This window comes from Hyaena hyaena, unplaced genomic scaffold, assembly GCF_003009895.1.
Source record: "Hyaena hyaena isolate Hyena2069 unplaced genomic scaffold, ASM300989v1 scaffold_46, whole genome shotgun sequence".
NCBI lineage: Eukaryota > Metazoa > Chordata > Mammalia > Carnivora > Hyaenidae > Hyaena > Hyaena hyaena.
This window is the reverse complement of record NW_024080678.1, coordinates 3939775-3966233: the sequence shown is the minus strand read 5'-3', so window position 1 is coordinate 3966233 and position 26459 is coordinate 3939775. Positions and strand designations below refer to the sequence as shown.

General features: G+C 36.8%; 1 protein-coding gene across 5 annotated transcripts in view; it reads left to right on the top strand.

Moving 5' to 3' along the window:
• The window catches only part of RIC8B (RIC8 guanine nucleotide exchange factor B), a 100534-nt gene that overhangs the window by 35330 nt on the left and 38745 nt on the right, over window positions 1-26459 (top strand). For all 5 annotated transcript variants that reach the window (XR_005528147.1, XR_005528146.1, XM_039230453.1 and 2 more), the window contains 4 exons: window positions 2260-2868; window positions 13092-13186; window positions 24078-24306; window positions 25054-25149. Coding sequence is in view for 3 of the 5 variants with exons in the window: in XM_039230453.1 (XP_039086384.1) it covers window positions 2260-2868; window positions 13092-13186; window positions 24078-24306; window positions 25054-25149 (1029 nt within the window). In the remaining 2 variants the exon portion in view is untranslated. The remainder of the gene's footprint in view (window positions 1-2259; window positions 2869-13091; window positions 13187-24077; window positions 24307-25053; window positions 25150-26459) is intronic.

The window sequence follows — 26459 nt, the reverse complement described above, 5'->3', positions numbered from 1 at the left end:
GTAGGGGCGCCTGGGTGGCTTAGTCGGTTAAGCGTCCGACTTTCGCTTAGGTCATGATCTCGCAGTTCGTGGGTTCGAGCCCCGCGTCGGGCTCTGTGCTGACTGCCAGCTCAGAGCCTGGAGCCTGTTTCAGTCTGTGACTCCCTCTCTCTCTGACCCTCCCCTGCTCACGCTGTCTCTCTCTCTCCTAGAAATAAATAAAAAAAATATATATATAAAAAAAAAAAAGAAAGTTAGGAGGTAAGAGTGAATATTTTACTAGATACGTAGAACTCCAAATTCACACATAATTTATAATACCTTATTTATTATGTGTTTTTTTCTTAAGCAGAAATGTAGATGAGTTCTCTCTTGGGTAAAGTTACGTGGGTGCAAAGGTTATCTGACTCCATCCCCAGAAATTTGCCACATAGGAAGCAGTATGTAGAATATGGTTTGGTTTGGTTTTGTTGTTTGCTTTGTTTTTGTGTCTCGGATATGAAAGATCAGAAATCAGAGAAAAATTACCTGTTTTTTTGTATTTTTATAATGAGCACATTATACTTATCCCCACTGCCCAAACTTTGGTTCATTTAAAAAAATGCTTTGGGGCTCCTGGGTGTCTCAGTCTGTTGGTTAAGCGTCTGACTCTTGGTTTCAGCTCAGGGCATGATCTCACGGTTAGTGAAATTGAGCCCCACATCAGACTCTGCGCTGACAGCACAGAGACTGCTTGGGATTCTCTCTCTCCTGCTCTCTCTGCTGCTCCCCTGCTTGCTCACTCTCTCAAAATAAATAAACTTAAAAATTTTTTTCTAAGTGCTTTAATGATGATAGTAAGACATTAAATGAAAGTCCCTTCTAGTCATCAGGGATGGCAGGGTTAGAGTTGACATTGTTATCAAATTTTTTTCAGCTTATCAAGTTAATTTCCTTCCTACCTTCACCTAGAGAAAATAGTACAGTTGACCCTTGAACAATGTGGGGGATTAGAGGCACCAGCCCTCTGCACAATTAAAAACCTTATGTGTATATGGGGCACCTGGGTGGCTAAGTCAGTTAAGCGTCCGATTTCAGCCATGATCTCATGGCTTGTGGGTGTGAGCTCTGTGTCAGACTCTGTGCTGACAGCTCAGAACCTAGAGCCTGCTTCATATTCCGTGTCTCCCTCTCTCTCTGCTCCTCCCCTGCTCACTCTCTGTGTCTCAAAAATAAATAAATGTTAAAAAATTTATTTAAAAAAAGGAAAAAAAATTATTTAACTCTTGTATAATTAGTGAATCCCCAGAAATTTAACTTACTAATAGCTTACTATTGACCAGAAGCCTTACAAATAACTTGAGAGTCAATTAACACAATTTTGTATGTTGTATGTTATTGGATTTGTACTTTTACAATAAAGTAAACTAGAGAAAAGTGTTAAAATCATAAAGAAGAGAAAATACATTTATAATACTACACTGTATTTACTGAAAAAAAATCCATCTATAAGTGGACCTGTGCAGTTCAAACCTATGGTGTTCAGGGCTCAGCTGTACATTTAAAGTTGACATTTCCATAGCTGTACAACCAGGATGTACCTGAGAAGGTACACACAGCTTGGGTTTCCTGCCAAGATCATAATGCTTGACCCATGGATAGCCTCTTTTTAAAGAGTTAAAGTCTGATGGTAGGTTAATACAAACTTGGTAAAATCTCACGTCAGTCCGAGTTGGTGCTGTTGTTTTTATAAAATGAAACAGGTACAGAAATGGTCAGCAATAAAATAGTTATACCTACTTGGTCCATATATAAGACATGACCTTGAGAGACCCAGACCTGCAGTTTATGGAGAAGAAAGCTAGATTGAATTTTGAAGAATGAACATTGGTTCTTAAATTTAGCAAAGACAGGAATAATTAACTTTCAAAAAATGCAAGATAGATAGTGTATACTTTGGGCCCATCAGCTATGATTCAGACTAATTGCCCTCTATCCTGGTATTTTATGTAGTCTGATGTTAAAAATCTGTCGAGAACAAAGCTATGTAAGAACTGATGGATTCACTCTGGCCCTATACAACTAATTCAGTCTCTCTAGCCTTTAACTTCCCTATCTGCAAAGTAAAGGAAGTGCAGCAAATATAAGGTCTCTTTCACTCCAACATTTTGTGACTTAAAAAAAGTAAAAATCTTTTCTAGCCAGAACCTGACTGTTATTACATACGTTGGTAGAGAAGTATTCTGTTTTAAATCATTTAAGCCAAATAATGACTTTTACATACTCATTCTTGTTTTTCAGAAACTCTGTGAAGGCATATTTAAAGTCCTTGTAAAGGACATCCCAACAACATGTCAAGTGTCCTGCCTGGAAGTTCTCCGCATTCTCTCCAGAGACAAAAAGGTTTTAGTTCCTGTAACAACCAAGGAAAATATGCAGATACTGCTGCGACTAGCCAAGCTAAATGAGTCGGATGATTCTTTGGAGAAGGTGTCCGAGTTCCCAGTTATTGTGGAGTCGTTAAAATGTCTGTGTAACATAGTGTTCAACAGTCAGATGGCACAGCAGCTCAGCCTGGAACTTAACCTTGCTGCAAAGCTCTGTAACCTCCTGAGAAAGTGCAAGGACCGAAAGTTTATCAGTGACATTAAATGCTTCGACTTGCGCTTGCTCTTCCTCCTGTCACTTTTGCACACCGACATCAGGTCACAATTGCGCTATGAGCTCCAGGGACTAGCGCTGCTAACCCAGATCTTGGAAAGTGCCTTTAGCATCAAGTGGACCGATGAGTATGAATCGGCCATAGACCGTAACGGACCTCCTCTCTCACCTCAGGAGACAGACTGTGCCATCGAGGCCCTCAAAGCTCTCTTCAATGTGACAGTAGACAGTTGGAAGGCACATAAAGAGGTAAGGTTGAGAAGAATATTCTTTTCTGCCTGTTATTTAATTGGCCAGGGGCATCACTAGAGCTGCCTGCTAGGTTCTACTTTCCATTTGTGTAACTTGCTGGAAAAATAGGATGAAGATGGACTATTATTTTTTTATAGACTTAAAAAAAAATTAATTCCAATATAGTTAATATGGATTATTATTTTGTAAGATGCCAAATATAGTTCCTATTCTGAGCTATACTATCACATGTCTTTTTTTTTTTAAGTGCCTCTTTGAGGAATAAGATTTAAGTGATAAAGAGTTGAAGGGAAATAAAACAATGTGGTTTTACAGTTTATAGGCATTTAAAATGACTGCCATCTTCAAGAAAAGATAAGATAAATCAGGCCAGTTGAAACTGACCAATCAGAATTGATGTCTGCTTAGTAGAGTAAAAGATGCCCTACCACCTATCATCCTAGTCTCCTAGAGTGTTATAGTGTTAGATAACTATCAGAAATATAGGACTACAACTAGATATCCAGGCCTGTACACAGTCCTAGAAAACAAATATAATTACACTAATGTGTGAGAAAGGTTTTTTCTAGACTAAGATCCTTCTCTGTGGCTTGGACCTTACAGCAGCCCCAAAGTGAGCCAGATTTGATAGTTTACATCTAAGTGCCCACCAGAACAATATGCTAAACAAGGTTAGTTTAAGGAAGGCAACAATTTTAAGTGAAGTAGACAAACTTTTTTCCTTGCTGCTAGAATCTTAACATTTCACATTTACCCTCTCTCTTTAACCTTAAATAACAAGTGAAATTGAGCCCCTTCCTTAAAAAGAAAGAAAGAAAGAAATGCAGTATTTTGGTGCCAGAGCACATTATCTTTTCTGACAATTGACTTCAGAACCTAGGGCATTTTGCTGTGTCCATTTGAAACAGTTCTCACCATGAATAAAGATCTCTTTTTGCTAGAATCCTACTTTGAGAAGATTATCTCAGTGTAGTGCTAGAGCCGGAGTATGCAGGCATCTGAGTTTTAAAGTGCAAATGGGTCTATATTTTGAAACCAAATATTTGAAGATCAGCCTTAACAGCTGTTTTAGATGACTGTAGTACGGTCAGTTTTTCCTGAGACTTGGCAGGAGAAGATGTGGAAGGCCCACATGCTCCATTTATGCTTTGAAACCAAATATTTGGAAGTATTTAAAATATTGTGTCTCTATGCTTATTTGGTACCTTCTATGGTTATTTTTCTTACACTGTTTTGGTGTTTTTAAGTTCTCCATTTAGTTGCAAGAGTTCTTCTGAGACTATTGGTTTGCCATTGTTGGGAGCCTCTGTTATTTAAATTGTACCCAAAATAGTAGTTCACATTGTTCAGATTCCTGACAAAAGTGTGTATAAGTCGATGGCTGCACATCAGTATATGTCTGGAATGACATGTAATATATATCAGTAAATTGAGGTGAGCCCTCATTAGTGTGCTTCAGTTAGAAGTCATAGTGGGGCTGGAAGAAGCCTTAGAAGATGTTGAAGCAGCAAATACTCATGCTGTGGTATAGAAAGTTTATTCTCCAAAAGATACATGAAAAAGGATCAGTACCCCTGAGGCAGGCTTCTCAGTAGATGTAGGGCTTCTTGTGTGTTGTGGTTCAGTAGATAAAGCCATTATAAAATGTGCCCAGTTACTGTTACTCTGGGCTGTTACTGAAGTTATCAGAAATTTAAACAGTAGTGAAAGTAGGGTCTTGCCAACCCATTTAGGCAGGAGTGCGGGAAAGGTTATTTTTAAACCAGTTGAATCTCTGTGAGTCTCCAAATTCAAATTTTAGCAAACATTTAGTCAATCATTCCGTCAGTCAATAAATATTTATGGCCAATTACAAGGTATTATGCTGGCATTGTGTAATATGTTGCTAAATAATAGATATAGTCTCTGCCTTCAGTTTTGTTCGTGAGACAGGTAATAAATAAGTAAACAAATATATATAGGAGAGAAACAGCGCACTTATGATTGAGAATCCTTAGCACAGTCAGAGAAGACCATGAAGGTATCTCCTGAGATAGGAAGACTGAGAATGATAGAGCTGTTTGAATATAGGAGGTATGGGTGTTTCCCCAAAATGAGAGCATAGAGTACCTTTTAGGGAGGTACCTACAACTTAGCATAAAGAAAATCTATAATAAGGTTGCAGAGAAACTTGCCATTAAGAGCCCATTTACTTAGATTTTTTTAAAGTCTATTTATTTATTTTGAGAGAGAGCATATAGGGGAGGGGCAGAGAGAGGGAGAGAGAATTCCAAGACGCTGCTCTGTTAGCACAGAGCCCAACACGAGGCTTGATCTCATGAACTCTGAGATCATGACCTGAGCCAAGATCAAGAGTTGTACACTTAACCAACTGAGCAACCCAGGTGCCCCCATCTACTTGGATTTTAATAATTTCTTGATTATCAGATGAATGGCATCTTTCTCCAATTGAGCAAGCACCTAAAGAATTGTTAGTATGTTAAATACCAACTGAAATAAAGGGATATTGAACACTTACTGTACGGAAGAATCCAATTTTAAAATATAACGTTAAAAATAACTAATATTATTTTCCTTATAATCAAAATGCATGCTCATTGTAGAAGATCTAAAGGGAAATTGCATGTGAGCAATAAGAAAGTACAAATCACCTATTAACCTACCAAAGATAATCACTGTTTGCGTTTTGATGTATATCTTTCTAACCATTCTTCATTGTAGAATATATAAATATAAACATGTATAATTTCTTTTTGCAAAAATGCAGTTATTTTAAATCTTGATCTTTTTTTCCTCAGTAAATGTTCTTGAAGAGTAGTAGTTTTCAGAATGTTTCTTGAAGCCATAAAGTTCCTAGGAGTAGCCTCTGGTGATGAGTGGACAGTTGTTCCAGGTTCCTCACCCTTGATTTCAAAAGAACATCTTTGACTGTCGCTGTTGTTTTTTCTGTTTAAATTTAGGTTGCAGGGCGTATGGGTGGCACAGTTGTTTGAGCACTCAGGTCATGATCTAAGGGTTATGGGATCGAGCCCTACACTCAGTATGGAGTCTGCTTGGGATTCTCTTTTTTTTCTATCTTTCTCCCTCTCTCTTTCCCTCCTCTCCCCCTCCCTCTGCCCCTCTTCCTCACTCGTGCTCTCTCTTTCTCTCTAAAGTAAGTAAAATGAAAAAATTATATATTAAAAACAATTTTTAAATAAATTTAGGTTATAACTAGATATCGTTTAGAAATAAAAAGAGTTTTGGGGCGCCTGGGTGGCTTAGTCGGCTAAGCGTCCGACTTTCGCTTAGGTCATGATCTCACGGTTCGTGGGTTCAAGCCCCGCGTCGGGCTCTGTGCTGACTGCCAGCTCAGAGCCTGGAGCCTGTTTCAGTCTGTGACTCCCTCTCTCTCTCTGACCCTCCCCTGCTCACGCTGTCTCTCTCTCTCTCTCTCTCTCTCTCTCTCTCTCTCGTAGAAATAAATTAAAAAACAAAAACAAAAAAAAAACATTAAAAAGAAAAAGAAATAAAAAGAGTTTTGCAACCAAAAAATAACGTACCATTTTATTTTCCTGCTTGTCAAAGGTTGATAAATCGTTACGAAGGAATACTCTTCATAAGTAATTTTATATTCAATAGGTATATTTATGTTTGAGTATTCATTCATAAGGATTTATTAACCTTTGACAAATTCCCTCTGTATAGGCATTTAGATTGTTTGCAGTTGTGTACTATTTTAAATAGTAACACTGAATTTTCTTATTGTAAAATTTTGTAGATAAATTCCTGAAATTGTTGGGGCAAAAGGTTGTTTTTTTTTTAAACTCTAAGGGTTGTTGATATGTTTTGTCAAATTGACCTTCAGAAGACTAGTGCTAGTTTATACCTTTCCAAACCCTGGGCATTTCACCTTTAAAGATCTTTGTCTGTTACCACAGCTCAACTGTTAGAGAAAATACAGATGTTTCATTTTGGTTTTAACTGTTTTAGTAGGTATTTCTATCACTGTTCATTCACGATTCATTAAAAACAGAAAATTAATGACTAGGTTTTTCTTGAGGCTTAGCAGATTAGTGCCATTTGTTCATTTTAGGCTCATTTGTTGAATTCCTGCCTGCCTGCTGATACCATCAGCAGATTAATTTGGAGATTCCTTTCTATCCAGTAGCTGGCCTTATTCCACACGGTGTCCATCTGTCTCCCTCACTTCCTTCCTCCTTCCCTCCCTTTCTCATTCTCTCCCTTTCCTAAAGATAGTATGTTTAAGAGGTCAGAAGACTCCTTTAGTAGGACCTGAAGTCGTCAGTTCTAGAAAAGTTAATGAAATGGTCTTGTCTTCCTCCTGCTTGAACACTTTTGCTAAATCTCTTTGTTGATGGAGGAAAGCATGTTATTCTAGAGATCTCTTACTTAGCACACATTCCCTTCTGCAGCGCTTTCCAGGTTATCAGTGCAATGTAATGAGAAAACATAAGGACCAACTTATGGTCCTAAGGACATGTTAGAGACAGACAACCAGGTGCAAGCGGGGAAGTAGTACAAGTATCTGTGTAGTCAAAGGAGGTATTAGAGTATTAGAGGTAAAACAGTGAATGTCCATAGAAGTTAATTGGGAATGTCACACTGTAACAGAAGAGGTTAGTTCCATGATTATTTTAAAGACTTTAGTGGAGATGTGGGAAAAGGACATGATATTAATTTAAAAAGCTTCAAGCTGTGTCATGTTGTTTTTTTTTTTCTGAATCATTTTTTCAGCAAACATTGAGTGCCCAATATGTGCCAAATTCTATGTTGGGTATACAAGATGCAAGATGAAGTAATTATCACTGCCCTCAAAGAACTAAAAGTCTAATAGGTAAATCAGACACATAAACACAGATGGATCTATGACTGTTTGTACTTACTGTTCTTCTCTATGTTTTCTATATGTTTAAAAATAGGAAAGAATCATCTCAGTAATGCAGAGATGCTTCAAATGCCATATTTTCTAGATCTTTGGGGTTATGTCTGACGTCACTGACATAGTCTTTCTTCTAGCAGCATACCCAGTACAGAGTAGACTTTCAGCAAATATTTGTTTAATGAAAAATAAAATGTGACACACAGAAATACATAGGAGAAAAAACCCAAAGGAGGCAGGGAGGAAGGAAAAATTTATGGTACCTTTTAAATCTTCAAAGCTATTAGAAAATTCTCTAGAAGCCTAAAACATTTAATAACATTGTTTAGCGCAGCAATTTCTAACCTTTTAAGAGTTACAACACTATTTTATAACATGTATATCTCACCCTTGTAAATTAATTCAAATAAGCATTGATTACCTTATGCCCAGCGCTATGTTAGATGCAAAAGAGGCAGAGGTAAAATACATAATCTTTATCTGTAAGGAGATACAGATTTTTGAACATACACAGTTTCATAGGACAAATAACCAAGGTAGAGGTAGGCAAAAGGAGTAGGGTGAAATATAGGGTAAAATGCTACCTGAGATACAGCTGTATCTCTAGGTAAGTGTGCATGCATTTGTATGTGTGAATGTGTGTGTGTGTGTGTGTGTGTGTGTTTCACTTTTTATAGAATTGAAATTAAATTTTCACAGGACAGGTTTCCTAAGCCTTCTTGAAGAAATTAGAACTATCCTGGAGTAACAGTACCAGATCAGGACTCATTGGTGAGCAATATTCTCCCTTCAGACTTTCTCAGGCATTGTTTACCTTAGTTGACGCTTTGAATGAAAACATGTGAGGAAATGGACACCTTTACCAAATAAAAGTGAGATCTTCCACAGTTTGCACACAAGAAAAAAAGCAACAGGACTGTAGTAGAATCTGTAATTAAGAAGTGAAGCCTGTATAAAGAGATCCCAAAGAATTTCCTGAGTTTTTATCTACCTTTTAAGTGAGTGTTATCTCATTTTGATTTCCACTATCATAACAAGCTGGTTTGCTCTCTCTCTTCCTCCTCCTTTCGTCCTTGGTGACTTTTTTCTTCTCAACCTCTAGAGATAATATGATTTCAGAGGAGAGAATATTGATGTCTTAAAGATATCAAAACTAAGATGAAGCAAGTAAATTACAAGTTATATAAATTGTATTTGTATAATGTTTTATAAAGAACATTTATATTTAATTTTTCCTGCATTAACTACATTTAACAAATGGGGACATGAAAGATCAGAGAGTTTAAATTACTTATGGAAAAATCACATAGCAGACTAATAGTGTAGTATCCGTTCTAACCTTTGTTAAATAAGATTTCTTAATGATAACACTCATTTAACAAATATTTATTGAGACATCGACTAATGGAATAGAATAAAGAGTCTCAAAATAAACCTGCACATATATAGTCAACTGATTTATGATACAGGTAACAGTAGAGTGCACTGGGGAAAAGGTGGGCTTTTTAATAAGTTGCACTGGATCAATTGTATGAGAGAAAAACAAATTTAAATCCCTACCTTATACCATACACAAAACATTAATTTGAGATGGATAAAGACCTTAATATTAAAAAAGTAAAATAATAAAGCTTTTAGAAGAAAATAGATTATCTTCGTGACTTTATCGTAAACAAGTGAAACATTTCTTAAGTAGCAAAGATTTTTAAAATAGGACAAAATAAAAACCAAATCTTAAAGCAAATGTTGACAACTGGTCTTCATTAAAATGAGCTCATCAAGAGAAGAAAGTAAAAAAAGCAGGCCACCAAATGGGAGAAATATTTGCAACACGTCTACAAATAGAGGACTCTATCCCAAATACATTAAAAAGTCCTACAAATCCGTACAGATAAAGTCAGTCAACCCAGTAGGAAAATGGGCAAAAGGCTAAAACAGGCACTTCACAAAAGTGCTTTCCAAATGACCAGTAGTTTTATGAAAATTCCTTAGTCATCAGGAAAATGCATAATAAAACCATGAGACCACTGCACACCCACAAGAATGACTAAATTTTAAAAGACAGACAATACCAACTGTTGACAAAACTGTAGAGCAACTAGTGGGAGTATAAATTGGTATAAACACTTTGAAACACTATTTGGCAGTATATTCTTTTTCTTTTAATTTTTTAATGTTTATTTCTGAGAGAGAGAGAGAGACAGCGTAAGTAGGGGAGGGTCAGAGAGAGAGGGAGATACAGAATCCAAAGAAGGCTCCAGGCTCTGAGCTAGCTATCAGCACAGAGCCCGATGCAGGGCTCGAACCCACGAACCGTGAGATCATGACCTGAGCCGAAGTCAGTCGCTTAACCGACTGAGCCACCCAGGCACCCCTTGGCAGTATATTCTAAAGTTTGACATATGTATATGACCTGTGATACAGCAAATGAATGTAAGAAAGTACATTCACAGCAATACTCTTTAATATAGCCCCAAACGGGAAACAATCCAGTGTCCTTCAAGAATAGGATGGATAGGTAAATTGTAATATATTCATTGTATTTAGCAGTGCTTTCTTAACCAAACTGTGGTGAAGGATCACATTTTTTGCCCTTGCTGTCAGAATGAAATTCTTGTAAAGTGTAATATTACACACAATGTCAAACTGGAAAAGTTTCTAAATGCTCACACCTTCCACACTCAGGGCACTGCAGATCAGTGGCAAACAGGGTGCGGACCAGCAGTGATCCACAGACTGCATCTCGAATAGCACTGCTCTCGAGTGATGAAAATGAGCACACTACACCTAAAAGCACATGACACCCCGGATGCATTTCACAGCCAGACACAAAGGGTCTATATTTTATGATTTTGTTCAAGTAAAATTCAGCGAAAACAAAAAATCACTAACCTGCAATGTTAGACATTCGAATTGCCCTTGAGGATCAGGAGATTGTCATTCAAAGAAGCCATGAGGGGAATTCCAGAGATCTTAATCTTAGTATTGGATCATTTTTACGCTGGTTATATGGATGTGCTCATTTTGTGAAAATTTATCTGGCTGCCCACTTATGACTGGGACTTTTTTGTTTGTTTTACTTATCACTTATATTAAAAATTCTTGAACACCTATTAAACACATGCACTCTCAACTTGTAATCTCAACTTGTAATAGATTCTCCAGTAATAGATTACTGGAGAAAACAGTGGATACTGCAAGTGTATAAAGAAATGTGGCATTACAAATTATGAGTTTATGAAAGGAATCATAGCAAGATACAGTGATAGAAAATAATGAAAAGAGAAACCTACTTAGATAAGGTGGTCAAGGAATGATGAAATATTTTAGCTGAGACCTGGAATATGAAAAGGAATCAGTGATGCTGAGATTGGAGGCAACAATCCAGGGATTTGACGGTTGTTTTGAGTAGAGAAATAAAGAGAATTAGTGGATTTATAGTAAAAGAGGCCATTGTATACATAGGTACAACTTGGGAATGGGTGTTAGAAAAATTGGGAGAGGAGGAAATGGGATGGAAGAAGTAGGATTTTGGTTTACAGTTGCAAATAGAAAGACTACAATGGATAGTTTTGCAAGAGGCTTGTCAACAGCAGCATGAGAAGAAATGATTGATATCTATAATAAAGGAAAATCTTGTTTAAGGAAATACATTCCTAATTAATTTTCAAAACCCAGGAAAATATGATCTTATTAAGAATTAAGAAATGGAAGAATTTCACATGTGTTTCTTGTGCTTCATGTAATTTGGGGTAAGCAAAAGTCTATTTACGTATTAGAGAATTTTGATTCAGGCATTTGAAAATAGACGGAGAATGGAACAGCGTTCATTTCAACCCTGCCAGTCGTAGTGTCTCTGGTATTCCACTGACCCCCTCCCCTTTTCTCTGTTCCTTCCCCAACACATGATTATTATCACTCATTTCAGCTCTATCATTCTTACCTTTTGTTTCCTTCTTCCCTCATCCTTTCCCCTTACCTTCAAATGTTTCTTTCCCAGTACTAAGCACTTCCATGTATATCATCTTCTTTAATCCTTTTATAACCCTAACAGTCTCATATTTGTGGAGATGTGTGGGGGGAAACTTTGGCTCAAAGAAGCTGTATGACTTGTCTAAGGTCACAGCCTAGACTCCAGACTCCAAGTGCAGTGCTTTTTCCATTATGCCACTGAGGCCTTCATCTCTTCCAAATGAACGTATGATGGTGTTATGCTTAAAATACTGTCATCTGCATTATGAGTAATGAAATTGTGCTCTATTGTTTGTTAGATTTTATAGGAGACATCTTCTCAGAGGGCTTTATATATATAAATATATATAATATGTGAGTATATTTCACTTTATATAGACTTGAGATTATATATAAAAATAAAGTTTTTAGATTTGAACAATATTTTATAAAGTTTTTAAATTCTTAAATAGTTTTGAAGTAATTGGAGACTTCCTGAAGTATAGCACATGCAAGATCTCTATTATAATTATCACTTATTTTACATGTCTTCTTAATTACTAAAAATCTGGAAGAAGAGAGATATGACCTTGATGCAGATGATTAAAGAAATTATAGTGGCCCAAAACCTCACTAAAAGAAGAGGAAGTAAACTGAGTGATTAATCAAACTTTAGCGTATTTCCTACTGCTTGCCTTCTTCTGTCTGCCTTTCTCTCTGACTCTGTGTTTTTAATAACAATGAGTAAGCATTGGAAAAATAAGAGATTAAACTCAGAGCACTTGTTTTTCATTGCTTGCTGGTAATTCTGGGGGAACTAGCAAGATTTGGGGGAAACAGGAGATAAAGAACACTCATTAAAATAAGGTTGATAAATTCTAGATTTTAATTTATTGCTTTTAAAATAAGAAATGAGGCATTAAGGATGTACAACCCACTGTTAAAATACCTGATAGCATTACACCTGTTTGAACTTTCATAAACATTAGTAAACTGGAACAGTATACTATCAAAAGAATCCAGGCTTTCTGAAAATGGAAAAGATCCTCAGGTGAATTGAGTCTTAAGGTAAAATAGAGTAGGAAGTGCCTGGGTGTTGATCATGTCTCTCTTTGCCTGATATGCCATAAAGGGAGTGGTTGGATCAGCATCTTCTGGTTTTCAGCCATTTCTGGAAGTGGCTTTTCATAGGAGACAGTAACTATCCATTTAGTATTGAGAATTTTGGCTACAGTATCCGGACTTCTATTATTTATGGTATAAGAATGACTTTTGAGGGGGACAAATAGTCCATAAGATGACTCCCAGGGATGTAGAAATATACCAGACTCCTTCACTAAGGCGTTCAATCCCCAATTTTTCCTCCTGTCTTTTTTATTTGTTGTAGAGTGATTCTCATCAGTTCCGTGTCATGGCAGCTGTCCTTCGCCATTGTTTACTAATTGTAGGTCCAACTGAAGACAAAACAGAGGAGCTGCACAGGTAGGTAACTTCTGTGTTGATATCTCAGTGAAGGACATCATCAATTCTTGATGTTTTTATGCATCTAATTTTAGTTGTTATGAGCACAGGAAAGTGAAAATATTACAGTAAATCAAGTAACTGGTAAGTCAGAAATCACTACTGTGCCCTGATGACAAATTTTCATTCTGTCCTCTTTGACTCTGTTAAATTGAGTCTCAACAAAAGAAGAAAGTTTGGCATTTGTTGCATTCAACAATAAGCCCCAAAACAATAGTAATAATAGCACAGTTCAATAGTTACTGAATAATGGGGCACCTGAATGGCTCAGTTGGTTAAGCGTTTGACTTGGGCTCAAGTCATGATCTCATGGTTTGTGAGTTCAAGCTCCGCACTGGGCTCTGTGCTGACAGCTTGGAGCTTAGAGCCTGCTTCAGGTTCTGTGTCTCTCTTTCTCTCTGCCCCTCCCCGGTTTGCACTCTATTTCTCTCTCTGTCTCTCAAAAAATAAACAAGACACTTAAAAAAAATTTTTTTAAATAGTTATTGAATATTACATGTGACATTATGCTAAGTGCTTTATCAAGAGTAACTTCTTTTAATCAGCCCACTGGCCTTATGAAGTAGGTATTACTATTTTTCCCTTTTAATAGGTGATGAAATTGGGGCATAGAAAGATAAAGCAATTATCTGAGATCATACAGTCCTATTAAATGAAAGAGCTTGAATTTGAACCCTGCTTTTAATTACTACACTCAAACTAATGTTCCCACTAATTTCATTGTAAGAGTATTTACCAAAAGGTATATCTTAAGCAATGTGTATTAATTAAATTTTAAAAACCTATTACAAGAATTGGGTCACAGTCTCAAGTGTTATGTAAAAAATAGTTCAAGTTTTGTGTCTTGCCTGTTGGACAGCTGTTAAAATGTATCATTCTCTGAGAACTGAGTTAATACATTTTTCTCTTTCTCTTACTTTCTATTCTAGATCAGATTTGTAGTAACAACACTTCTGATTTTAACATAAGACTGCTTATGGTGCCTTATTCTTTAAGAATATAAATGGCATTTTAAACAACTCAAATTCAAATCTGCAAACAAATAACTTTGGCCTTAACTCTCCTTTTACAAAAAAAAAACAAAATTGGGTTCTTCTTCATAGCTTTTGAGATTTACAATATTCTCTTTTCCAAAATATGGCTCAAGTTAAACTTCATAGAAATACAACCAGAGTGTAAAAATGAAACATAACCTTAATTGTTATTTTTCAATCAAATTCTTATTACTTTAGTTATGATCAACAATTTATTATTTGATATTGCACTGAGTTTGTTGGTAGGTTATTTTTATGTACTCTACCTGCAAACATCAAAAGATTATTTTCTTCACAATTAAAAACTGTGATTTTTTATCTTCAGCTAGAGATCAAAAGTTCCTTTAACTTTTTTGAGATGGTACCTTTAAAAATAATCAGATTAAGTGCAATAAGTCATAACTACTAAAAAGATTTTACTAGGCATTTTGACTTACTATAATTTTTTTCATAATCAAGAGACACTACAAATCAGATACTAAAACCTAAAAAATGGTTTTATAGAAAGCCCAAGAGTAAATTGCCTTTTTTTTTTTTTTTTTTAACTCAGCTATCATAAGTTAAATGGTATTCATACAGGAATGTGAAGAGAAGGGTGCCTGGGTGGCTCAGTCGATTAAGTGACTGACTCTTGATTTCGGCTCAGGTCATGATCTCACATTTCATGAGAATGAGCCCCATGTGGGGCTCTTTAGTGACAGCAAGGAGCCTGCTTAGGATTCTCTCTCTCCCTCTCTCTCTCTGCCCCTTCCTCCCTTCCTCCCTGGCTCTCTCTCGAAATAAATAAACTTAAAGAGAAAAGAATGTGAGGAGAAAGTATTTGGGGAATTGTTACACTAGTTAACAAAAACATTGCTAAGGATTTCTATGATAACTGTAATATATTTTTTTAATGTTTATTTGCTTGTTTTTAGAGAGAGAACACACATGCATAAGTGGGGTGGGGGTAGAGAAAGAGGAGAAAAGAGAGAATCCCAAGCAGCTCCATGCTGTCAAACGCAGAGCCCAACTCAGGGCTCCATCCCATGACTGTGTGATCATGACCCAAGCCAAAAATCAAGAACTGGACATTTAACTGACTGAGCCACCCAACTGCCCCTGATAAATTTAATATTTTAACACAGTACCCAGTATTTGTCAAAAGAGAGCAAGAAGAGAGGTTTTAAAAATCAAATTTTGGGGGTGGCTCAGTCGGTTGAGCGTCCAACTTCAGCTCAGGTCGTGATCTCATGATTCGTGGGTTTGGGCCCCACGTTGGACTCTGTGCTGACAGCTAGCTCAGAGCCTGGAGCCTGCTTTGGATTCTGTGTCTCCCTCTCTTTCTGTCCCTCCCCCATTTGTGCTCTAGCTCTCTCTGTCTTGCAATAATAAATAAATGTAAAAAAAATTTTTTTTCAAAATCAGATTTTTAAAAAAGTAGTTAGACTTCTTTATTTTTCCTAATGATATTATTTGCTTTTATTCTTAAATAAAGTTTAAAGATATTTTTCTTTAAATTTGCTTTTATCTTAAAAGTTGCTCTGATAAATATCTATTAGCTATACTGTAAATAAGAAGGGATATATATCCCTAGAGCCACAGACAGGATATTGGAGTATTTCTCAGAGGCTTTCCTAGGAGATTGAGGTTGTTGCTGATTTGACAGTTTATCTGGAATGGCCCTGTGTGTCCCTTTAATCAGAATTAAAGTGATTAGTATCATTGGAGAATAATGACTCTAAGCTAAGCCATTTAAACACAGAGAAAACTGCTTTAACCTTAAAGAGCTATTTAAGGAAACTTACTAGAATTGTAATACCTGCTAAATTCTGCTTATTTGTAGTGGCCCTAAAAATCATGTGTGTGTTTAAGGCAAAGTTAAAACAAAAAAATCAGAATGTTTTTCAAGGTAATATTTTGTTTCACTTTTTAAGTTATTTTCTAAGTTTTTTTTTCTTTTTGACAAACTTCGATTTAAGGACAAATATGATGAAATAGGTAAACCTGAATAGTATGTGATTATGCACTATCATCAAAGAGTTGTAGTGATGATTCAATAAGAAATGAATGAAGAGCTGTGTCCCTGGCACCGAGAAAGCCCTCGGCAGCTGGGAGGGCTGCCACTCCACTTGTGTAACATTGTTAGAATAAGCACACCAGCTTTTAGAACCAATGTGTAGTTCCAACTCTCTTCTTAAAAGTTGGTTTTTGATTGGATATTTTGATTAGGAACCTATTTCTGTGTGTATCCTGTGATCATGTGGAGAAATCTATTTTCCAGTCATCTAAGCTTTTCTCTCTATGATAAATACATTTCAGGAGCCTACTAGGCTCCTCCAAGAGCCGAGTGAGTAAGAAAAATACCTTGGCAACAGCTTTTTCTGATGTGCTGTCTCTGTAAGACAGTGTAGCCTTTTTTCCCCACTACCAGAAGAGGACACGGACATTGAGATGAAATGAGTTAGCTAACACAGACAGCTGACCTTACCCTTTCTTTCCATTAATCAGCATGTGAGATAGTTTTAAAAAATCTACTTATTCTATTTCATTTCCTTTTTGAATACTTAAAGTAGCAAATTGGTTTGAGCCATCTTTTTGCTACGTTAGAGAACACATCGTCATTCTGTTAATCTCTGCTATCTTCCTGAGAGTATTTTCAGCCCTCTTGTCCATAATCAGTAAGCTTTCTACATAAACAGCCAAAAACAGTTGCATGTGGATGTGGTTGGGGCTTCATTTTATTTTAGAAGTGGGGAGATGGGGATGGCCTAAATGCTGGGCAGTTGAGGAGATGGAGGGAAGGACCAGATCGGATTTAATTTCTTTTAGCCTCTCAGTCTGATTTCTTTCACTTAGCACACTAGCATCTACAAATGCCTTCTTTTTTTTTTTTTTCCCTGAACCCAAGAGCTGGTGTGTTTTTAAAAAGTACTAATTACCTCCCTGCCTTTTTTGTTGTTTCTTTATTTATTTAAAGATTATTTATTTATTATGAGAGAGAGTGAGCATGAGTAGGGAAGGGGCAGAGAAAGAGAATCCCAAGCAGGCTCCATGCTATCAGCACAGAGCCTGACGTGGGGTTCTATCTCATGAACCATGAGATCATGACCAGAGTTGAAATCAAGTCAGAGGCTTAACTGACTGAGCCACCCAGGTTCCTCATGTTGTTGTTTCTTTGTTTAGACCAATTTATTTTATCTCACATATTGATGTACCTAATCATATCTGTTACAATGCTAAGCATATGCCTTTTCTTCCAACTTTATTGAGCTGTAATTGATGTGTAACATTGTTTAAGATGTACAGTGGTGTTGCTTCAACACACTTATATACCGCAAAATGATTACTACCAGAGCATTAGCCAGGCAATGTCTTACACATGGCCGACTTTCAATAAATGTTTGAAAATTGAGAGGAGAGAAGATGGGGGAATGGATAAAATAGGTGAAGGGGATTAAGAGCTACAAACTTTCAGTTATAAAATAAATAAGTCACAGTGATGAAAAGTGCAACATAGGAAATATAGTCAATAATATTGTAATAATGTTTAGTGACAGGTGCTAACTACATTTATCCTGATGAGCACTGAGTAACACAGAATTGTTGAATCACTCACTATGTTGTACACCTGAAACTGTTATAACATTGTATTTCAATTACACTTCAGTAAAAATTGTTTTTAGAAGTTTGAATATTGGATGATTTCATCTTGGCTTATATTTATTAACTGAGCACTTACTATATGTTAGGCACTATGTTGAACTCAAGGAGAACAAAGATGAATACAGTACAATCTCTGTGCTCCAGGGCTCACCAACTAGAGGCAAAACAGACATGAAAGTAATTAAGTGCTGTGTCAGACATGAACAAGCTTATTGTAGGAATGCAGAAAATGAGAGTTTACTTTGGAGAGAGCACAGAAAGGGGGTCTTATTTTATTTTTTTGTTATTAAACCTCCTAGCTCTTTAACTTGATTCTTACTGCAAATAACATTTATGAAGGTGAACTGGTATTTTCTGAACTGTCACTGAGCACCATGCTAGGAACTTGAAGGGCTCCACAGTGCATACTCTGGAGGAACATAGAGTCTAAGTGAGGAGACAAGACATAAGTATTATGAAAAGTTCAATAACAACTCAAGACCATAATAGAAGAGCTATCACAAGATAGTTTTTGAGTAGTATCCCAGTGAATTAATTATCCAAATAGATAATTTGGATAATTGAATTTATTTTTTTTTAATATTTTTTATTTCTAGGAGAGAGAGAGAGACAGCGTGAGCAGGGGAGGGTCAGAGAGAGAGGGAGATACAGACTCTGAAATTGGCTCCAGGCTCTGAGCTGGCAGTCAGCCCAGAGCCCGACGCGGGGCTCGAACCCACGAACCGCGAGATCATGACCTAAGCAAAAGTCGGATGCTTAACCGACTAAGCCACCCAGGCGCCCCTGGATAATTGAATTTAAAGGACAAGCTCACTGTAGTCTAGCATGATGAAGAAAGTCTTTTTTACTCATACTACACCTATTCTCCATCCTCATCCAGACCTCTGGTCTCTTGGTGATTCCTTTTTCTTCCACCTATAAGCCCCCATAGGTTTACTTCTCTCTCTCTTCTAAAGCATTGGTTCCTCATTTCAACCTGTCTGTACATCTTCATTTTCATGTCCTGCCAGTCTTGAAGCACCCAACCCCAGATCTGTCAGACCACCCACTTCTTCCACTTCTAAACTCAGGCTGCTCAGTCTTGTGTGACAGTTTTACCTAATGCAAAGATTGGTCTGTCCTGTCCACTGCATGCAAGAGTTGTTTCTTGAAAACCAAATCTCTGTTTAGAATCCTCTCATGGCTCCCCTCTGTCTTTATGTTTCAGAGCAAACTTCTGTTGTCATTTTGCATTTATTAATGATCTCTAGCCTTATCGGGGAAACCTGTGTTTTCCTGGCTTCTGCACCTTCTCCTTTGCCAGAATAACTCTGGTTTACGGTCACCAGTAACCTTTCTGGCCATAACACACATCTCATAGCAGTGTCTTTTATAATACCCGTACCCACTCCATGCACACATACATGTACTTTTCTGGTTTCATTGCTTACTAAGACCCCTCCTTTAGACGTGTTTTCCTTTGCTTTACACTGCATACTTAGCACCTAGCACAAGGCATAGTAAATTATTTGTTGAGAATGGAGGAAAGTTTGAGCTAGTCTTAAAGAATGAGAACGTTCTAGGCAAGAGAAGACATGTTCAAATACAGAAATGAGTATGTGTCTATGGCACATTTATTGAACAATGACCAGGTTCCTGGGGGTTAAAAAGATATGCTTCATGGAGAGCAGCATTCAGGGGTCTTTCCATCCATATCTTATCCAAAGTTTTCTTTTTTTTTTTTTTTTAATGTTTTATTTATTTCTAGGAGAGAGAGAGAGACAGCGTGAGCAGGGGAGGGTCAGAGAGAGAGGGAATCACAGACTCTGAAACAGGCTCCAGGCTCTGAGCTGGCAGTCAGCACAGAGCCCGACGCGGGGCTCGAACCCACGAACCGCAAGATCATGACCTAAGCGAAAGTCGGACGCTTAACCGACTAAGCCACCCAGGTGCCCCTATCCAAAGTTTTCTTGACACTTCTCACCTGCTGCTACTCGAGTCTTGTCTTGCTCTTTACAGCAAAACTCTTCCACCTGTTGACTCTCTGGTTCTACTGTTCTCTCTTGAATTTGGTCCTCTCATGCTTTAGTTTCACTGCCCGACCAGAATGGCTATTATTGAGGTCACTACTGATTTCTGTTGTGCTAATCCAATGGACCTTTGTCATTTGTCATCCTACTTGTTTGTTCACATCATTTGACAAGGTGGTCACTCCATTCTTGCTTATATACTTTCTACCAGGACACCAAACGATCTTGGTTTTCCTCCTACCTCACTAGTTGTAATTTCTTCAACTCAGCCTCAGATAATAGAGTGCCCCAGGTTCAGCCCTCAGAGTCTTTCAGTCCACACTCATTTCCTCACTGATCTGATCCCATCTTTTATCTTTAAACATCGTCCACATGCTAATGACTCCTTAGTTTCTGTCTCTAATCCAGATCTCCATCCCTGAACTCCAGACTCTTACAGCTAACTTCCTATTAACATCTCCACTTGGAAGTCTAATAGATAACCCAAACTTAACATATCCAAAATTAAACTCTTAATCCTCCCCTAAAAAGCTGCTTCTCCTGCAGCACTTCCCATTTCAGTTTATGGCAACAACAGCTTTCCACTTGCTAAGGCTAGAACCTTGAATTCTCACAATTCACAAATAGCCTGTCCAGAAATGTCCTTTAAATGTATCCAGATGTAACCACTTGACTTTATCATCATGTTCAGTCACCTGAATTATTATAGTAACATCCTGATTCTTCTCACTTTTGATGTCCTGCCATCTGTTCTCAATACAGTAGTCAGAGTGACCCTTTTAAGATAAATTAGAGTATATCACCATGCAAAACCCTATAGTGGCTCCTTTTTCACTCAGAATAAAATTAAGTTATAATAGCCTATAAGACCAATCTGGCCTCCTGTACCTATCTGGTCTCCTGTCCTATTCCTTTTCCTATATATGGTAGTTCAACAAAACCTTCTTCAGTCATGCTGCTGCTTCTACCTACCTTGGGGCCTTTGCTCTTAATTTCTGAAATACTCTTTCCCCACATAGTCACATGGCTCACTTCCTAACTTCCTGTAAGTCTTTGCTTAAATGACATTTATTTTTTTTTTTAATGTTTGTTTATTTTTGAGAGAAAGGGAGACACAGAGGGTGAGCAGGGGAGGGGCAGAGAGAGAGGGAGATAGAATCTGAAGCAGGCTCCAAGCTCAGAGCTGTCAGCACAGAGCCAGATGCGGGGCTTGAACCCACAACCCATGAGATCATGACCTGAGGGAAGTCGGACGCTCAACCTACTGTGCCCAGGTGCCCCTTAAATGACACCATTTTAGTGAGGAGTACCCTAACCAGTTTATTCAGAATTATAACCCACGGTTTGTCTATCTTACCCTTCTGGGTTTCCTCCCCCAGGCCACTTATCACCTTCTATATGCCTTCTATTCAGTCATCTTATTTGTTTTGTTTACTTTTCACTGACAGTTCTCTCCATGCTGGAAAATAAGCTCCATTAAGGCATGGATTTGTCTTTTTCTTCATAAAACAATGCCTGACACAAGTAGTTAATAAAAATTACTGAACTGAGCTAGAGTAAAGGTAGGAATTTACATCTGAAAGTCATTTGGAGATCTTAAGTTTTAAGTTAATTCTCTAGCCATGAAGAAAAGATATGTGAGCCCCAAATATAAAGAAGATACATTTGAACCAGGAAAGATTTGTTAATGGCTGTAGGTCTGCATGTACTGTTATCATGCTCCTCATTGTCATTTTGGTATTAAATTATGTGTAGTCCAGTGATTGATAGGGACTGGATTTTAGATTGCCTTCCCTCTCTTACAGCTAACAAGGCTTTAATCAGGACATTAAGGAGCTCTAAATAGGCATTGCTTTTGAATCTGCGTATCAGGAGGGGGCTGGGAGCATGAGTGGGAGGATGTCATGTCCCAGTGATTAATGATCTCTAGGAAGCTGAAAAGGAGAGAGTAATATACACAGTATTTCTACCCCCTGGAGTAGGAATGCAAACACCATTGTGCAGATCCGTGCAGAGCCACTGACTTCCTGGTAGCTGGAGAATTTCATACACTCTTCTACCACAAATAAAACTGTCAGAGAAGTGACAGAGCTCAAAAAGCTGGCCTTCCTTACTTAAAAAGAATAGCTCAAACACAGTGAGCCAGAAAATTAATTTTGTAGTTGTTTGGAAACCCAGTTGTTTAATAAGAAGTGAGAAAATGGGAACTTTTCTTGAAAAGCCTAAAAGCTCCAAATATTTGTTGAATCAAACTCAGCATTTGGTTTCTTAAATTTACTGGATTCCTGGAAACTACTTATTTTAAATGAATTTAAAGGAAGACATTCCTTTGTAATGAAATGCACTGTCTTAAACTTTTCAGTATGTTCTCTATGGTGGATTTAGAGAATCATCCTATCAATGGACTCCTGTGCCTATTGCCCTCTGTGTTGAAAAAAATCCTAACATTTCACAATGGCTTATATACAGTTTTAAGAAAGTAATTCTGTGGTAGAGTTCTTTTGTTTGTTTTCATCCCCAGTGAATCTATGATATTTAATAACAGTTTCCAAATGCTTAAGTCAGAAGGGAAACATTTTTAACTCTAGATAAGGAACTACAGATGTTTGCAAAACGTTATAAAAGAAAGTTTGTGGGAAAAATATTGTATTTCAACCAATTGTGATTATTTACAAACAACCAAAATTAAGGCCTTTATTTAACAGTGGCAGTAGTAATCACAGCAGCAGTGACAGATTTTTAGTGGGGACTGCCAAATAACTTGTATTTTACCATGAACCATTCATTCGTAGGACTTGTTATTTTTGTTCTTGGTTCAGATTTTTTTAATACCCTTTACATCATTACTCACTGTTCTGCATTATCTAATTTTTAAACTTCGATTTTTTATATTTTTTCCATAATATAAAAAGAAAGGAAGGAAATACTCATTCTTGGGGAAATGAGAGCCACACTTCAGACTAAGGAAAGAAAAAATTTTATATTTCATTTCTGTTTTGTTGTTTACTTTGTTTTATTTTTGAGGGTGTCACATAATATAAATTAAAAGGAACTACTGTGGTCTAAATTAAGGTAGCATCAGATAGAATAAGCCCTGAGTTTGGTTTCCAAGTGGTTAGACTTTTCAATTGCATTTGCAAGAGTTTATTTTTAGTCAGGATGTGGTTATTTTTAGATCTGCTTCTCTGTCACTAGGAAATGTAATGCCTGTCTTTCCATTGTTGTTTATCAGGAAGTGCTGAGGCCCAGGCTTGTAAGATCCAGTTAGCAGAGAACACCGCCTGGCCTTTTTAGATGAAAGAAGGTGAAATAATCCTTGAAGGAAAATCTGTTAATTGAGCACATGCCTAATTTTTTTAATTATTTTGTCACTTTAATCTCTTACACACTGAGCAACCGACCAAGATTTTCAGGGAGCACCAAAAACACAAGGTTTGGGTTCCCCCTACTGGTGTGCATCCCAGGTGCATGTGTTCCTTAATATGTAAAGGCCTAGGAGATGGAGGTTTGAAATGCCTATGTGGGCCTCTTTTAAAGAGACCTGGTGAAAAAAAAAAAAAAAAAAAAAAAAAAAAAAAAAAAAAAAAAAAAAAACGAAACAAAACACTACCATTACCTATTTACTGATAATGTCTTTTAAAAAAATTAGATGATCTAAAAATTGTATTTTTTACATCTAGAAAGAACATAACTAATCCTACAGTATTTGGTTTTTTAATGTTGTTGCCTCTGTGATAAGCTGCTTATATCCAGCTTCTCAAATGCTTTATGTTGTAATCTAAGGAATAATAAAACACCAGTGGCTCCACAAAAGGATTTAAAACCCCAAGGGGGGGAAAAAAGCTAGCATTGTGTCATAATAAAATTAAAGAGATGGCGTTAAAGCTCACTAATTCCTATTTTAGCATTTCAGAAAGTGACAGGACATCATGTTATTATGTGTGTCCATTTAACATCTGTTCTTTCTAATTTGTCATATGTGTATTTAAAACCCCGTTCTCTTTATTTTCTGTCTCTTAGTAAATGACAACTAATATTAAAGACTCATTTTGAAAAAGAAAAATTTTAATTGACTCCTAAAAGTCATTTCTGAACTTCTTATTATGTTTGCATCTTAAAGGACTATTCAATGAAATTAAAATATTGTATTTTTAAATTGCTTTCCAGCAATGCAGTCAACCTTTTAAGCAATGTTCCGGTCTCTTGTTTGGATGTTCTCATTTGTCCATTAACCCATGAAGACACAGCCCCAGAGGCAACGACTCTGGATGAACTGCCCAATGATAAAACAGCTGAGAAAGAAGCTGTTTTGAAAAACAATACCATGGTATACAATGGTATGAATATGGAAGCCATTCATGTTTTACTCAATTTCATGGAGAAGAGAATAGACAAGGTAAGCCTGATAAAATGGAGGCCTTGGGAAGATGTTTCTAAAGAATGTAAATGGGCCATTTATATAAATATCACAGGACATGATTTTTAAATTTAATCTTTTATAGCTGACATATTGCATAATTGTATTCTGGAAATCATTTTATTACAATATATGATTAATTGCTAAAACCAAGTCAAATTTATTTGTTTAAAGCCAAAATATTTGTTGATGCAACACAGAAATTGTGACTAGTGCCTAAAAGTGAAGAAAAAGTCAATTACTTTTCCATGTAGGTATTTTTTAAGACCTAGAAGTAAAAATTTTCTGCCCACAAAACCTGATGATAAATACTTGACATAATACCTAAAAGCTATCTTTAAAAACAAAATCAACTTTTCATATGTTGTGAGCTGCTTATTTTCTCTTGTTTGTCACTTGCTTTGTCTGGTAACTATATTAAAAGGCAGCAGGGTAGTTTGGGTGGGTCATCAAAACTTTTGCCTTATTTAAGTCCATTGGTTGAGCCAGTGAGGACCCCATAAAATGTAGGAAAATCCAGGAAGGATAAAAATGGGCATGAATAAACATGAAGATAACTGATGGAATGAAAACATTATTAGGAAAATATTTTCTTAAATAGTGTATAAAACTTTGGTAACATAAAATGTCCCCCCACCACCTAAAAAGGAGTATTAATATACTTAGTTATATAGAAGAAAGTAATACTGCTAGAAACTAACATAGTATGTCTGGTTTTCTTTATAGGGAAGCAGCTATAGAGAAGGTCTAACTCCAGTTCTCAGCTTATTAACAGAATGTTCCCGAGCCCATCGAAACATCAGAAAATTTCTCAAAGATCAGGTAACTGTTTAATGCATATTACATCTCATAGTTATGTTCTTATATGCAGTTTTTTAAAATAGAATTAATGAGTTGTATTCTTTCATAATGGTTTTCTTTCATAAAATCAGAAAGTCAGAAAAGTTAGTTTTAATCTTTGAAATCTTCCTAATGCAGAAAAAAGTGATCATTTGTATTTTTCTGAATCATTCATTCATTTATTCAACTAATAGTTGAGATCTACTTTGTGCTGTGTTCTAAGCACTGAAAGGCAGATGAAGTTTACCTTACAGACGGAGAACAAAAAGTAAATGAATATGTTATAATGACAGGTAGTAATGTGTTCTGAAGAAAGATAGCAGGGGGAGAGGAGAATTCGGAGAATGAGGAGGGCCTTTCCGAGAAAATAACATTTGAGCAGAAACTTGGATACATAAGAAAAAGATCTCTGAGACTATCTGGAAGAGGAATGTAGAGAGAACATGTTCAGAGTTCCGTAGGTGAGAGGATGCCTTGGTGTGCTTGTGGAAGAGCAAAGCGGCTAGACCAAACTGACAAGGGGAATGGTTGATGAAGTAACAAACGATAAGCAAGAACCAAATAGTCTGAGGTTGTATAGAACTTCTGATTCTCTTCTAAGTGCGCTAGGCAAGCATTGGACCATTTTGAGAGAGGGAGATGAATGAAAGGGGCCTTGTTTATATTTTAAAATACTCTGGCTAGTATATATAGGATAGACTAGAGGAATGTGAGTAGATACAAGTCCAGCTGAAAAGAGAGCTGATGGTGAAGGTTTGGAATAGGATGACAGTAGACTTTATGGTAAGGATTCTTTCTACCACTGCGTTTTCTGTTCATCTGTTCATATACTATAACTTTTGTCTCCCCTTCTATCATGAGTGAATTGGCCCTGCTTTATTTAGTGGCCAAGCTCTGCACTCGTGTCCCAGATCGCTTTCTTTCTCACCCTCTCAGGAACTTTGCTTCTGCATTTATTTCCTCTCTTCTTATGTCAATCTTTTTTTTTTTTTTAATGTACTGGGTCATTTCTGTCTTCATCCAAACACATCTTTCATCTTAAAAACAAAAACTCTTAATTCCAGTTCTCGAGCTTCCTCCCTATTACTCTGCTCTTCTTAATGCAGTTTTCCTCAGAACACTTTTCTATACTCACCTTCTCTATTCTTTTTACTCATCTTTAATTCTCTCCTGCACCCACTGTAATTAGGCTTTCCACCCCACTCATCAAAAATCATCAACCCAGTAATGCCAAATCTAATAGTTCTCAAACCTTTTTTCTTTAATTCCCCAATGCATTTTGATGTAACTGA